The following is a 13,846-nucleotide window of genomic DNA, read 5'->3' as shown; positions in this document are numbered from 1 at the left end:
CTATTTCACAGTTTTATAATGCTCGCAGGAAGGACAATCAAGGTAATTTTGCAATTGAGCTTAGTGGTTCATTATTGAGATATGGGAGATCTCACGTTGGTGAAGTTTTGTTTAGATTTCAGACAATCGGGTAGAATTGTATCAATGCCTTGTTTGGCATACTTGTGGGTATTGTGTAACAATCAATAGAGTTTTAGTTATATTGTTTTGTAATAATAAATTAGAAGCTCTGAATATTCAGTTGAATATCCTGTCGTCTCTTTAGAAGTACTATTTCAGCACATTATATACAGTTTTTCTCTGTAAGATTATTTAGAAATCTCTAATGTTGCAGCGTCATGCTTACGAATTTGCTAGTTCAAATATCGGGGCGTCACAAAAACGTGCTTTAAAAATATTACCTATTAAAGGCTCAAGATATCTAATGAAAAAAAGGAGAATCAAAACCAACATAAATTCCAAGTCTATATTGGGGTCCCATCGTAGTGTGTTGAGGTGGCGCAATTGGAACATATACAACATAACCAAAAATACGAAAATGAAAAGTATTTTGTGGTTGACCAAATGCAAGTTGCAAATGAGAATATTTTTGGTAAGTTGTTGGTCTAATCTGAACTAATGATGCAGCATGTAATATTGCATGTCCCCAAGCAGAAACAGGTAATTTTGCTTTCAAAAGCAAAAGTTGAGCAATTAATTGAAGTCGTTTAATAAACGATTTAGTTAAACCATTTTGAGTATAAGTATGAACAACAGGATGTTCAACATTAATTCCAATTGATATGCAATAGTCATAAAATGCTTGAGATGTAAATTCATACGCATTATCCATCCGAATAGATTGAATTGGATAATCAGAAAATTGCGCTTGTAATCTAATTATTTGAGCAAGCAGTCTAGCAAATGCAACATTACAAATAGAAAGCAAGCAATCCTTGAAATATGAATTCAGTATTTAAATTTAGTCATTTCTTTTATTGTCATTTAAATTTTTATTCATACTTTGGTAGGTACAAACCATTGGGCTCACCTCCGAAGTATGAGTCATGCTTTATATATATTATTTATATAATAATACTGGTTTGTATTTAGTGGTACTAACCATTAGTCTCGTCACCAAATACGAATACAGACTTAAAGTTATTTATAAATGATCGTCTCATATTAAAGATGTGTAATTAATGATTCAGGGTAATAAATAGGGTTTGGTCTATCGGGGTTTAATAGGATAAATGTTTAGAAATGAGTTCATATAGTGACCGTTGACTGATATCAGGACTGTATTGCAGCAATTACCGACGATGATCCATACTTGCAATCTACTGTAAGTACTTTTACTTACTGAGGGTGATATTGATATTCAATAATACAGATTTTTGTAACTTTATTTATAGTTTGATTTCAACTACTCACTACAACGGGCACTATGTCTAATAATAATTAGGCTGATAAGATAGCCACTTTAAAAATAAGCTGGGAGGATTGCTGCAAGGAACTATTGGTATCATAGTGGATGGGGGTATATAACCGTCCAACATGCCTAATATATATCTAAGCTAGGGTGGTGTAGTCGCTAGCACCAAACAGGTAAATCTCTAAAGTGTGAGGGGCATAACGAACGTAAGCGGGCTAAGAACTCATGACGAGAGGTCTGAAGTAAGATGATCATAAAACACAAATTAATATGTCATTACGCTACCATTGCACTTTACTTTTATAAAATGTCCAGTCTTTTTATATAAATGATTAAATAATTATTTATATTATCGGGAATCAATTGACTCACTACTTCACAATTTTGTAGTGCTTGCAGGAATGAACAATTAAGGTAATTCTGCAGTTGAGCTTAGTGGTTTATTATTGAGATATGCGAGATCTCATGCTGGTGAAGTTTTGTCTAGATTTCAGACAATCGAGTAGAATGGTATTAATGCCTTGTTCGGCATACTTTTTGGTATTGTGTAACAATCAATAGAGTTTTAGTTGTATTGTTTTGTAATAATAAATTAGAAGCTCTGAATATTCAGTTGAATATCATGTCATCTCTTTAGAAGTACTATTTCAACACATTATATACAGTTTTCTGCTGTTAGATTATTTAGAAATCTCTGATGTTGCAACATCATGCTTGCGAATTTGTTAGTTCAAATATCGGAGCGTTACACTTAGGGAGATCAATAGCTTAAGGAGTATACACTCATGCTCTTAGGTTGGCAAACATTAAGTAATCTCGATATGATTAAAATATTGGCATATTGTTATATTATTTAAGTATGATTAGTGGTGGATATCAAAGCCCTACCTTTTATCTTCATTGAATCAATATCAACCTTTTCTCTTATTTTAATTGTGGAATTAATTTTAATCAAAATTTACAAATCCTCGTGGGAATGATCTCGTACTAGCACCCTATACTACTGTTTTGATCTTATGCACTTGCGAGTTAAAACATAGCAAATACTATCTATTAATTTAGGTAGTATTTGTCACAACACAAGTCATAGAGCAACCCCATATTTTTATGATAGTTCTATAATTTCATTAAAATCTTCCACACACATCCATGGCATCATAGAGAAATCTTGAAGCTGCCGTAGTAAATTCCATCCTTCCCCTCTTCAAGCGGTTTCCGAGTTACCATAAAACCCTATCAGTTTCCATTGAACGTCCCTTCCCAGTTCTTTGATAACAACATTAATGTGTCTATTGGAGAAATTCTGAATTTCCAGACAAGACAAATGGCATCACACATTTTACAACGTAGGAAGGATTTTGACGCCAAGTAAAAAAGAGAAAAACATTAACAGAGTGAAGTGAAATCAAACCTTGTTATGGTGGATGTATTGCTGTAATTTTTTTATTTTTTATTTTTTGAAAAAGAAAAATTAATCCAACTTCCATAAACATATATAATAATCTAAAAGTTAAAAAGACCTTTTCAACGTTCAAAAACTCTCAATTTCACCCCTCGAACTTTTAATTTGATGCACTGTACCCCCTCCGTTAGGGTTTGGCTTTAAACCGATATTAAAATAGATGAAATAATCTTTATACTTCTTAAACTTTTATAAAAATTTAAATTTACCCTTAATTTCACATTAAAAATATACAATTAAAAACAAAAAAAATTGATGGTATTTTTGTATTTTTCATAACCTCCATTAAGATTTAATGCCAAATCCTAACAAAAGTGGTAAATTGCATCAAATTAAAAATTTGATAAGTGAAATTTAAAATTTTAAAATTTTGAAAAGATTTTCTCAAAATCCCTAAAAATTCAAGAAGCTTTTGTAAAGTTAACCTAATCTAAAAGTATGGGATCAAAGCTTATTGCTGGCATGTGGGAATAGAAACAGACAATTTTATACTAGCTAGAAATAAAGATGCATTTGTATTTTTGTAATTGAAAATACTATATACATAATCTCATATATATATATATATATATATACTAATCAATGAGCAAAAAGATATTTAACTAAGGAAGGTCCTGGAAGGAGAATCATTCAAAGTGAAAAGGAGCGTGGTCGTAGTAGTAGTACCCTCTCAGCCTGACCCTGCCACTCTGCACTCTGTAATCAATGGCTACCAACTCAGCAGTCAGCAGTGAGAGGCAACCACACGTAGCGCTAGTTGTACGTATATTCCGTACCACCATCCTTTCCAATTTCCATCTCTCCCAACTGTTGGAGGGACAACTACAAGTACAGTGTCCCCCCATCTTAACCAACCCATTGGCCAAAGGGCAAGTTGAATTTTTTTTATTAATGCTAATTTTTTAAATCCTTATTTTTTATTTCACTTTTGTACTCCACTCAGCTCCTCGTTTTTATTTATTTTTAATAAAAACTTATCTAAAGAATGATGAGCATTATTATGTCAAACCAGTAATATAATATAAAAAAAATTAAAATTAAAAAAAAAAAGAGGCACGACCTTCTTGTCTTTTTATCAATTCAACTTTAGAAAAATAACTGTAAAAATATAAAAACAAAAAACAAAAATGAGAAAATAAAATTGGTTGAACTAGATCATAAAACCCAACCACAACAATGGTCGTGGGCAGCACAACCTGCCAAATGCTTGCTTGTCTCCTAGCCACCACTTAGTGCCACCCAACCACCACCATGGATGGATCCATCCACTTTTGTATTTTGGTTTTTGGCTTCTTCTTTTTTTCCCTATTTTTTGCCTTTAAAAAAAAATCATCTTGTATTTTTACCGCTATATCTATTATTTTTTACAGAGGCTTCAAATTTATAACTGGCCTACACTCATCTCTCAAATTTATTAAAATAAAAATTGGGGTAATCTTAAAGTTAAAATTAAAAATTACAAAAAAAAAAAAAAAAAAAAACATATAAAAGAAAAGGTTCTTGTACAGTTAAATGGTCTTCTATATTAAAAGACACCATAATCTGGCTGTTTCAATGCTTACAACCTTTCCAGCTGGCCAGAAAATGTATAAATATCATGAAAGGAAGAAAATAAAAAGGGGGGTTTCCTACCATTTTTTACCCAAAGAGAGTGGCATGAAAAATTATAGGAGGGGGTTAAAGAGAGGGGGGTCCCCTGTTTCCAAATAACCCGCTCTCCCATTCTCTACCTAGTTTTCAAAATTACGATTAAATTTGTAATAAATTATTATTAAATTTTAATTTAATTATAATTTTAAAAGTCTCGTTAATAAGTAAAAATGTGTGTAAAATTAATGAAATGATGAATTATATATACATTAGTTGTGGTGTCTCTAAAAGGTAGTTGTGGTCAGCATGCTCATACAGTAATGCAAAAGACATCCTCAAAAGGAGCAGAAATAGCAAAAAGAAAAGCCAGCTTTTATAAAACCATGTACTAAGAAACCACCCAAAGTTTAAGACACACTTGAGGACCCACAGTGGCAATGTTGAAGTAAATAGAAGCAAAGGCTTTGTCCATTGGTGCTCAAGTCTTTTCAAATCAAGAGGGTGGTACATGCAAAAGGCTGAATACCCAATCATTTCATATTATTCAACTTTATTCCCAACAAAAATAAAAATAAAACTTTTGAAAATTTCTCTCAAAATAAAACTTTTGAAAAACTTGAAAAATCTTTTTTTTTTTTTTAAATGTCTTACCTTCAAGTTTCGCTCAAAACACAGTTTAAAATTTTTTAAAACAAAATTAAGTTTATTTTTTATCAAACAAACTCATTTTTACTTGGCAAAATTTTTTATATATTAAACGCATCTTTTAAACTCTTTAAAGAAATACCAAATAGGCTTTCAGTCCATCGGTACAATTATGAGATCTAAAGGGTTAAGAGTTTTAAACAAATTAGTAGTGTCTAACATTCCTAGAGCTTTTGGATCAATGATTAAGGATATGTTTGGATGTTTATTTGAAGAATCTAAAAATGCGTTTACTCCGTTTGAAAAAAAAAAATTAAAAACGCTTTTAAATGTCCAAAAATTATCAAAATGCACCAAAAAAACGTTTTTTAACTTAAAAACTCTTTTTTTTAAAATACAATCTTAAACATGTTTTAAACCTTTAACAATTGATATCAGAATAGACACCAAGTCATATCAGAATAGACACCAAGTCACTGAGGTGACAACCTATATATTGAATTAAAATGTCTTTCATTGAACGGAACCCCGTCGAAAGAAAAACGGATAATATCATATCTGTCATAGGGTTGGTTGTTATGGACGACGGATTCAAAAGCATGATGGTAAAACATAAAAAGAAAAGAGAAGGATTATTGGGTTAGGTATTAGCATTTCAAATTCTGTTGACATAACATGAAGAGAAAAGTAGATTGCTAACATGTGGTGAAAATTTAGAGCGGGGTGTACAGTGTACTAGACCAAATATTCCAAGCATTTATCAAGTCTGAATGTTTTTATGGCACCGGGAAAGCCACTCCCTTGTTGTGTAGTGCTTTGTCATTTTCGGACCAAAGTAGATCAACATGAAGGACAGAACCAGCCTTCATTGCTTTCAATACTTGGATATATTATCTATCTATGTACACAATCTCACTATCAGACAACTCTCTCTCTCTCTCTCTCTCTCTCCAAAAGTTTTTAACTGAGCAGAGAGTTTTAAGCCGTACACTTTCTTTTTTTTTCTCAGCTTTTCTTTCCAAAATATGGAAACATGATGAGACACAAGAATAGCCCTGAGATTTGTGAAGAAATTACAAGGACATGATCATCCATTGGAATTGGAAAGGTAAATAAAGCAGAGAGGAAAAAGAAATATATTTCTGCAAATTTGAACCAATAAGAAGCCATTTTTCTCTCTTATGGTTTCTCTGCATTAAACCGCTATGGAAAAAAATTATGTAGCTGATTATGTAACAGGTAAAACTTAGTATGAATACTTGGACAGTTAACATCTACTGCTGTATACTTGAGCATTGTTCTAGAGGCTGCAATTCCTCACTGAGTCCTCCAATAATTGATGGCTTGGGCGGATTAGCTCCATCACTTTCTCTCCATTCCTGTAAATTTTGAATGTGGGAACCGTTCTTATGCCCTCAGCTTTTGCTATTGCTAACAGATTCTCCACATCCACCTGCAATCAAAAAAAAAAAAAAATTGTTTTCATTGGCCGATTTGCCTGGCGGACAAGATCGTTCATAGTTTTTCTCAAAACCATCACATATTCAAGGGATTAATATGTATAGTGGGAACATGTCAACACAGTGTGAGCTTATTTCAAACACAAACACCATGTAGAATGCAGTGGAATGGTCTAAATAGTATGAGGCAAGTAAAAGGCAAACAGGTTACCTACCTTCAAAAATTTAACAGATGGATATCGAACACAAAGCATATTTATGAATGGGGATATTTCCTCACATTGTTCATTTGATGCCACTTTGAAATGAACTGCTGAAACACCTGAAATTTTTTAGATTTTCATTCAGATCAATTGAAGAGTGGAGAAGGAACAAAAGATAAGCACCACTAAGCATTTAACAAAGGAACTTAACTCACCAGGATATGATATTGCAGCTTTAAACTTATTTAGACTAGAAACTTCTTCTACTTCACCACCAAAGTCCACACTAGGAACTTCCTCTCCACAAGATTTCTTCAATGCAATTTGTGCACGCTGTAGAGATTCAGCAACCTCACTGTCTCCAGGAAGTTCCTTCCTCAAGACCTCATAATCTCTCACAGCTTCTGCCCACCGTTCCAGCTATAGCATCCCACAAGATAAAGAAACAAACTAAAAAAATCAGAGAGCTAAGACAAAACCATGAACACCGAACATTTCTTGCAATTCGAGTACTCACCTTTGCATTTGAGACAGCCCTCCTTAGAAGGGCCTTGGTGTAATTCGGTTGGATTTTGAGGGCTTGGTTGCAGTCCTCAACAGATTGTTCCCATTGCCCAAGCTTAGACCAACAAACTGCTCTATTACAGTAGAGAACAGAATTGGAACTATCATATTTGAGGCCTTCTCCATAAGCTGAGCAGGCTTCAGAAAATCTTCCAGAGCTAAAAAGATCGTTACCCCGGGATCGAGCTCTTGCAACCATTTTCACAGTAGTTAACACCCTTGCAACTTCAACATTACTATAATCAATCAGGCCCGCCTTCTCTACTGCCACAACTGCATTCTCAAACCTGCAAGGAATCTACTGACTTTTCTCACTCACCCCAAAAGCCATAACTAGTCTGCATTTGAATTTTATACTTTCATAGCATACCTTCCCAATGCCATCTCTACCTGGGCTTGGACATACAGAAGGTAAGCTTCAGCAAGCATACCAAAGAACTTGGTTTGTGAGCAGGAAGGAGGATAATTATCCAGCTTAGGAATGGTTGCTAGGATAGACTCTGCTTCTTCAAGTTGATGGATCTTCAAAAAGCCTTCTGCTTTGCAACCAACAAGCTGTAAAAGCCATACTAATAAGTTACCAGTTTGATACTTTCTTCCGCATCAATGAGAAAAAAAAAAAATGAGAGATCTCCTGCTAGGATTCTACCTGAGGAGAGGAATCTGCCCCAGTTGCCATGGCTGCATCAGCTTCCCTAATTGCACTCTTCCAATCGCCAATATTTCGGGCATCTGCCAATTGGGTCAGATGCTTCTCCAATGATTTTAGCTTCTGCAACTCTGCTTGATCGGGCTTTTGCCCGTGGAAACAGAGGTGGCGCTGGGCATAATCGATTTGCCCAAAACTATAGACAATCCAGATTAATAAGTTATATGATCCAGGATTAATCTCAACCCATGAATCTTATTAGTCTTTCAGCCTATAACAAACTTGGCATTACTCAGACGTAAGTAATTTTTTCAGACTTGAATGTGTGAAGGCAGAAGTTCAATAACTCAACAAATATTGTAAATTTAGAAACCCATTAATCTTAAATAATCCCAAAATTGAACAAAGGACCCTCATAAATGATAGCAACTTCAACAACCACTCAAACAGCAATCCACCATTCTAGTTGGGTAACCATAAAATGGAATAGAACAAAACAAGAAAGGAATTTCAGAGGTAGGACTCCAGTTAACCAATGCGAAAGGGCACAAAAGTTACCAAAAACCAATCACACAACGAGAAGACCCGCAGAAAATAGATCCAAGATGCATAAAGCACCAAAACCAATAAGAAACACAAAAATGTAGATCAAAACAACAAAGACCAATCACATTTATCCAAGCAAAAAAGGCCCGAAACAGCAAATAAACATTTTTTTTTTCTTTCAAGGAAACATAAGCAAGCAACCAATCATAGGAACAAAAAACAACAAAAGCTGAAACCACAAACTTCCAGTTCTAGTTTTCAACACTCACCGGAGATAAAGAGATGCCAGCCTCTGGTGCGCCCTTCCATAATCAGGCTCCAACCTCACAGCCTCCTCACACTCTCTCACCGCCTCCCCCAATCTCCCCAGCGCCGTCAACGCCGCTGCCCGATTACTCCGGTATGCGGCATTTTCAGGCGACAACAAAACAGCCCGATCATACAACGATAAGGCCTCCACAAAATGCCCCCTCCTGTACAACTCATTCCCGGCCTTTTTGACCTCCTCGGGATCCGTACTTGCCATTGCACGCTTAACCATTACTGCTTCTCCTGCAAACTGTATATTCCCAGTTACATTAGCACCGCCACGTATTATGCTACCATGGCCATAGTTACCAGTCCCAGAACCCAAAACATCAGTCCTAGAAATGCAATTTCTAGGAGCCGTAGAAGCCTTTAAGATCTTCCCAGGGGGGAAAATGTTGCCGCTGGGTAACACATTTGTGGTCGAATTCGAGGAAGCTGAAGTTGCTCCATTGCCACAGCCATTGTTACTACCTGAGTAGATCAATGGGGGTCCGGCCGAGACCGATCTCCGGTGACCCGGTTTTGAATTAGGTGTAGTTTTAACGGATCGGAGGCTATCGGGGGCAATTGGGCTGGTTTCGGACAACGCCGAGAGCTCTCCGGAGTGGTTGTTTGGCCTAGTTTCCGATCTTTTAGAGAACTGGGTATTGTTATTCTTGCCGGAGACCGAGCCAGACGAGCTCGAGCTGCAGCTTGAAGTGGCTGCACCAGCAGCGCCATTAACTACTGAGCCGCGAGTCGTCAAGGGAGAGACGGGTGAGCCCAGATCGAGTTCTCTGAAATCAGGCTTGTTCTGGTCGCAACCAAGAGAGTCACGGAACCGAGTTGTCAAAGAATCGATGCCCATTTCTTGTATAGGTTTTGCAGAATGTGACATGTCGTACAAGTCACAAAGGTTGTTTGCGAAGAATGGGATAGCCTTGCTTGTGGGTCTACAAAGTATGTTCTTTTCGCAAGGTTAGTGTCTAAGAGCATACAAAGAGGAGGCGATGTAATAGCAGGGAGAGCGTGAGGAAGGCATAGAGAGAGAGAGAGAGAGAGAGAGAGAGAGGGCGATGGGGATCTCGTGATATAAGAGGATGAAGCAAAGAATGAATGTGAGTGATGGAAAGTACTTTTGAGAGAGAGAGACAGACAGAAAAGTCAGAGCGAGATGATAATGGGTATTTGGATTTGATTTTGATTTCTCTCTCTCTCTCTCTCTCCCTCTGTGAAAATGCTCTCTCTTCTCGTTCGGTTCTTTACGAGCCAGAACCACCGATTCGTTCTCTCTCTCTCTCTTTCTCTCTCTCTTTCTTTCTCTGAGAGTGTCTCTCTCCTGTCCTCGTCTCTACGGCTACCTCTTTCCTTTCCTTCTCTCTCTCTTTTTTTCTTTTTCTTTTATTTATTTTTTTGGTTCTGGACGGCAGAGTCTCTAATAAATAAATTTTACCTTTGTTTTTCAGAAATCTACTTTACCATAATTTAACATATTTTCTTTTATTGGTGTTAATATAAATACAATTTTTAGTAGATAATTAAAAAGATATTCGATAAGATTGTATATTTGAATTTAGACAATGGCCAATTATTTATGGGGAATAGTAGGGAGCCAAATAAATAAATCAAAAAAAAATTTCAAATTGATGTAGCAGATCGTGAGTGACAGACAAGTGAAAAAGAATTATATTTTTTTAATTTAAAAATCTTTACCACATCAGTTTTAAAATTTTTCTGAATTCATTTATTTAGCTCCCTAATATTTCTCTTTATTTTATGGATAATCACATCTTTAAACACCATACCACTTAAAAAATGGTATAGGAAATACTTATGTGTTAAATTTTGGAAATTTATTTAAGTAAGAGATGACATCACATGATTTTTATTTGCTTACAATGTATGACTTTTTGCACTTTTTGTAGAATTTCTCAAATTATTTTCAATATTTTTTAATAAATCAGTCTTGGGTAATGCAGTCCTATTTCTAAATATCATCATCAATTGGGGGTTTATTTGGGGTCTCACCTTGACTAGAATTTGGGTAAAAAAAAAAAGAAAAAAAAAAAGAAAAAGTAAAACAATAATAAATATGCTATTTTTTTTAAAACTCTTATTCATTTTTTTAATTTTTTTGAAATTCATAAAAAATCATATGTAAATTTAATGATAAAGTTTTTTAAAAAATATATATAAATAAATAAAAATAGATTAAAAAAAAAAATGGTGGCCATCATAGTTATGATCCCAACAAGGGTCTAATTAATGGGAGGCATTTAATTTTCTAAGAAGAAAGCATAATTTGAAGCTGAGCTGGCATTGGGGCCGGTGCTGGAACCTGCCCTTATCATTAGAATGTTAATGATGTGCTTACGTGTACTTACTCAAATTAAACCTCTTTTCCCTTTCCCTTTACATTTTTCCATACATATAGATTCCGTACTTCCGGGATTTCTCTAGTTACGGAAGGGTAATAATAATAATAATAAGTTGCATGACGTAAAAGTCCCTCTCCGAAGTTACCATACTACCCTTGTTTGACCACACATATTACATACCCATTTGGATATGGTATCCAGATTTGAACGTTTTTTCTTTTATCAAGTTTGTCTCGGCATGTCTTTTGGGATTGTTTCAATGGTTGGTCATGCCCTATTTTCGTCTCTTTATTTTTTTTTTTTTTTATTTTTTTTTTTTTTTAAGAATTTGGATAGGGTTAAATGGTCTCGCACATATTTCTACCATGCTTTATTTCATCCCCGCTATGGTTAAATTCTTGGTTTTTATGTCAATAATGTATAGAACTGCATCATTCATTTGATGCATTTTCTTTTTAATTTTGTTTGTTCTGTCTGATTAGAGGCTTATTGTTTGATTGTCCTACCTTTTTTTTTCTTGTTTATTGTAATCTTTTGTTTGATGTGCTTAAAAACAAAACAAACATATAAGATTTTATGAGTGCACCAACATATATAATTTTATTGTTAATTGTGCATATAAGATTTTTTTTTTTCTTTTTGGTTATTCAAAATTAGTAGTGCACGTGGGATTTTTCCCGTTGTAAAAAAAAAAAAAAAACAAAAAACAAAAAGGGTAAAGGTTATTTTTTACATCCATTTTATATGAAAAAGTTATATGAGAGAATGCCAAGAGTATATTGTATAACATTCCTCATTTTTATATTGATTGATGTACTATATTTTAAGTGATTTTTATTTTGTTTATGTCATGGATATAAAAAACTACTTAAAATATATCATTTTAGTTTATACAAAATAAATGTAAGAAATTGGTGAGAAAAAATTAAAAAAATAAGTAAGCATTGCTAAAAAAAGAAAAAGAAAATCCTATTTGTAAGTGAAGAGGTCTAATTTTGGCATATGAGTGAATTTTGAAGGTATTCTCAAAAGTAATACGGCCAACCATATGCAAATGTTGCATTCCTAGGGTTGCATATTTGTGTATTTATTTACTTTTTATGCCACTAGCTGGTCCTCATATAGGAGGAGGTGGTCAATCATGAGCCCTATTCCTCTACCTCGTTTCAGGGGAATCAATAGTAATTGTCTGTCTTCCTTTCACAAGACAAATCGCAACAAGTGATTACGACAATTTTTTATTTATTTTTTGTATAAATCACTCATCATTTTTACTTTTTTAGACTAAATTTGTATCCCCAAATAATTAATATTTATTTTCTCCTTTTTTTTTAGATATAAAATTTTGACTCCATCAAATTAACTCATAAAAGTAGGTATTTTATATTGTCACTAGCTTTTTTTTTTTCCTTTTTTTTTTAATATGTTCGCATAAGCGGGGGAGAAAGATTCAAACTAGTGACCTCCGCTTTATTAAGCGCGGTTCCAGCCGATTGAGCTACCTCTTGGAGACATACTTTTATATTGTCACTAGCCTTTTGATATAAAGTTTTGAGCAAATTAAAACATTATCATAGTTTTATATCAATTCCTAATTACTCATAATATTTGTGGTTTGAGAAAATTCTTACACATTTCATATTTTTTGGACATGGCCCGATAAAAGCCCATATAACCGACATTCCAACTCATTGATCCGAGCTCACCAAACTAAAAGCACACAATTCTCTCCCAAGCACTTCATGCTATTTGGGCAATTTTTATTGAGTAATATTGCATACTCATCACCCATCTCATTAGGTTGATATGACAATATTCATCAGCCATTTGATCAACTTCTATTAAAAAGAATAAAATGTAAAGACGAATAAGCGATGTTACATCAATCCAATGAGGATGGGAATTGAATATTTAAAATTATTCATTTTCTTAATCACCTTGTAAACCCTAAACCTCAAGCATTCGGCATGATATTCATCTCTCATCCCACTTCCATACCATTAGGCTAATATGGTAGTGCTCATCGGCTCTTTGATTGATCCAATGACTGATGGATACGCTACATGAAGCCAATAATATGAAAGTGAGACGAAAATTGACTATGTAGCATTGCTCTGTCATTATGAGAAGTAGAAGAACGTGTGATAAGGTACTTCCAAGACCATTATAATAAAGAGAAATGATAGAGGTACAGCTTAGAAACACAACTTTGGCAAAACTTTTTTTTTATGTGGTCATTTAAAAAAAAATAAAAAAATTATGAAGTAATAATATCTTATGTGGTCATTTGTTTATTTGCTTTATATATATATATAAAGGTCTTTTTCTTCAGAAAAATTGTTAAAAAAAAAAATGTCTTTTTTTTTTTTTTTTTTAATATGTCCGCATATATAAGAGGGTAAAAAATGGTCATTATTCTAAAGAAAAAGACCATTTTAAAAAAAAAAATACCAAATAAAAAAGGACCACATAGGATGTTATTACTTCATTTTAAAAAAAAATAAAATTAAATGATCATATAACAGAAAAATTAGGCTAAAGTTATGTCTCTAAATTATGTCTCTATCATTCATCTATAATAAAATGCATGTTATTATAAAATGTAACCCAAAATCAAGGAATGGGAACCTTTTGGTCTCCAGCCAAA

The 13,846-nt window shown here is 33.9% G+C and overlaps 1 protein-coding gene across 2 annotated transcripts; it reads right to left on the bottom strand.

Annotated features, from left to right (window-relative positions):
- Window positions 1-6,220: 6,220 nt before the first annotated feature.
- Window positions 6,221-10,162, bottom strand: LOC132182425 (inactive TPR repeat-containing thioredoxin TTL3). 2 transcript variants are annotated; one of them, XM_059595662.2, is made up of 7 exons: window positions 8,803-10,161; window positions 7,988-8,183; window positions 7,709-7,893; window positions 7,292-7,625; window positions 6,990-7,194; window positions 6,787-6,893; window positions 6,221-6,564 (listed from the first exon to the last, which is right to left on the bottom strand). In XM_059595662.2, the coding sequence occupies exons 1-7, from the start codon at window positions 9,717-9,719 to the stop codon at window positions 6,412-6,414; spliced, it is 2,097 nt and encodes a 698-aa protein (XP_059451645.2). In that variant the 5' UTR covers window positions 9,720-10,161; the 3' UTR covers window positions 6,221-6,411. The 2 variants fall into 2 exon arrangements, with proteins under 2 accessions (XP_059451645.2, XP_059451646.2); XM_059595663.2 differs by having other exon boundaries at window positions 6,442-6,564; window positions 6,852-6,893; window positions 8,803-10,162.
- Between the last annotated feature and the right edge of the window lie 3,684 nt (window positions 10,163-13,846).

Source organism: Corylus avellana, chromosome 5, assembly GCF_965113065.1.
Source record: "Corylus avellana chromosome 5, dhCorAvel1.hap1.2, whole genome shotgun sequence".
In the NCBI taxonomy this organism is placed as follows: Eukaryota; Viridiplantae; Streptophyta; class Magnoliopsida; order Fagales; family Betulaceae; genus Corylus; species Corylus avellana.
This window is presented reverse-complemented; position numbering and strand designations above follow the sequence as displayed.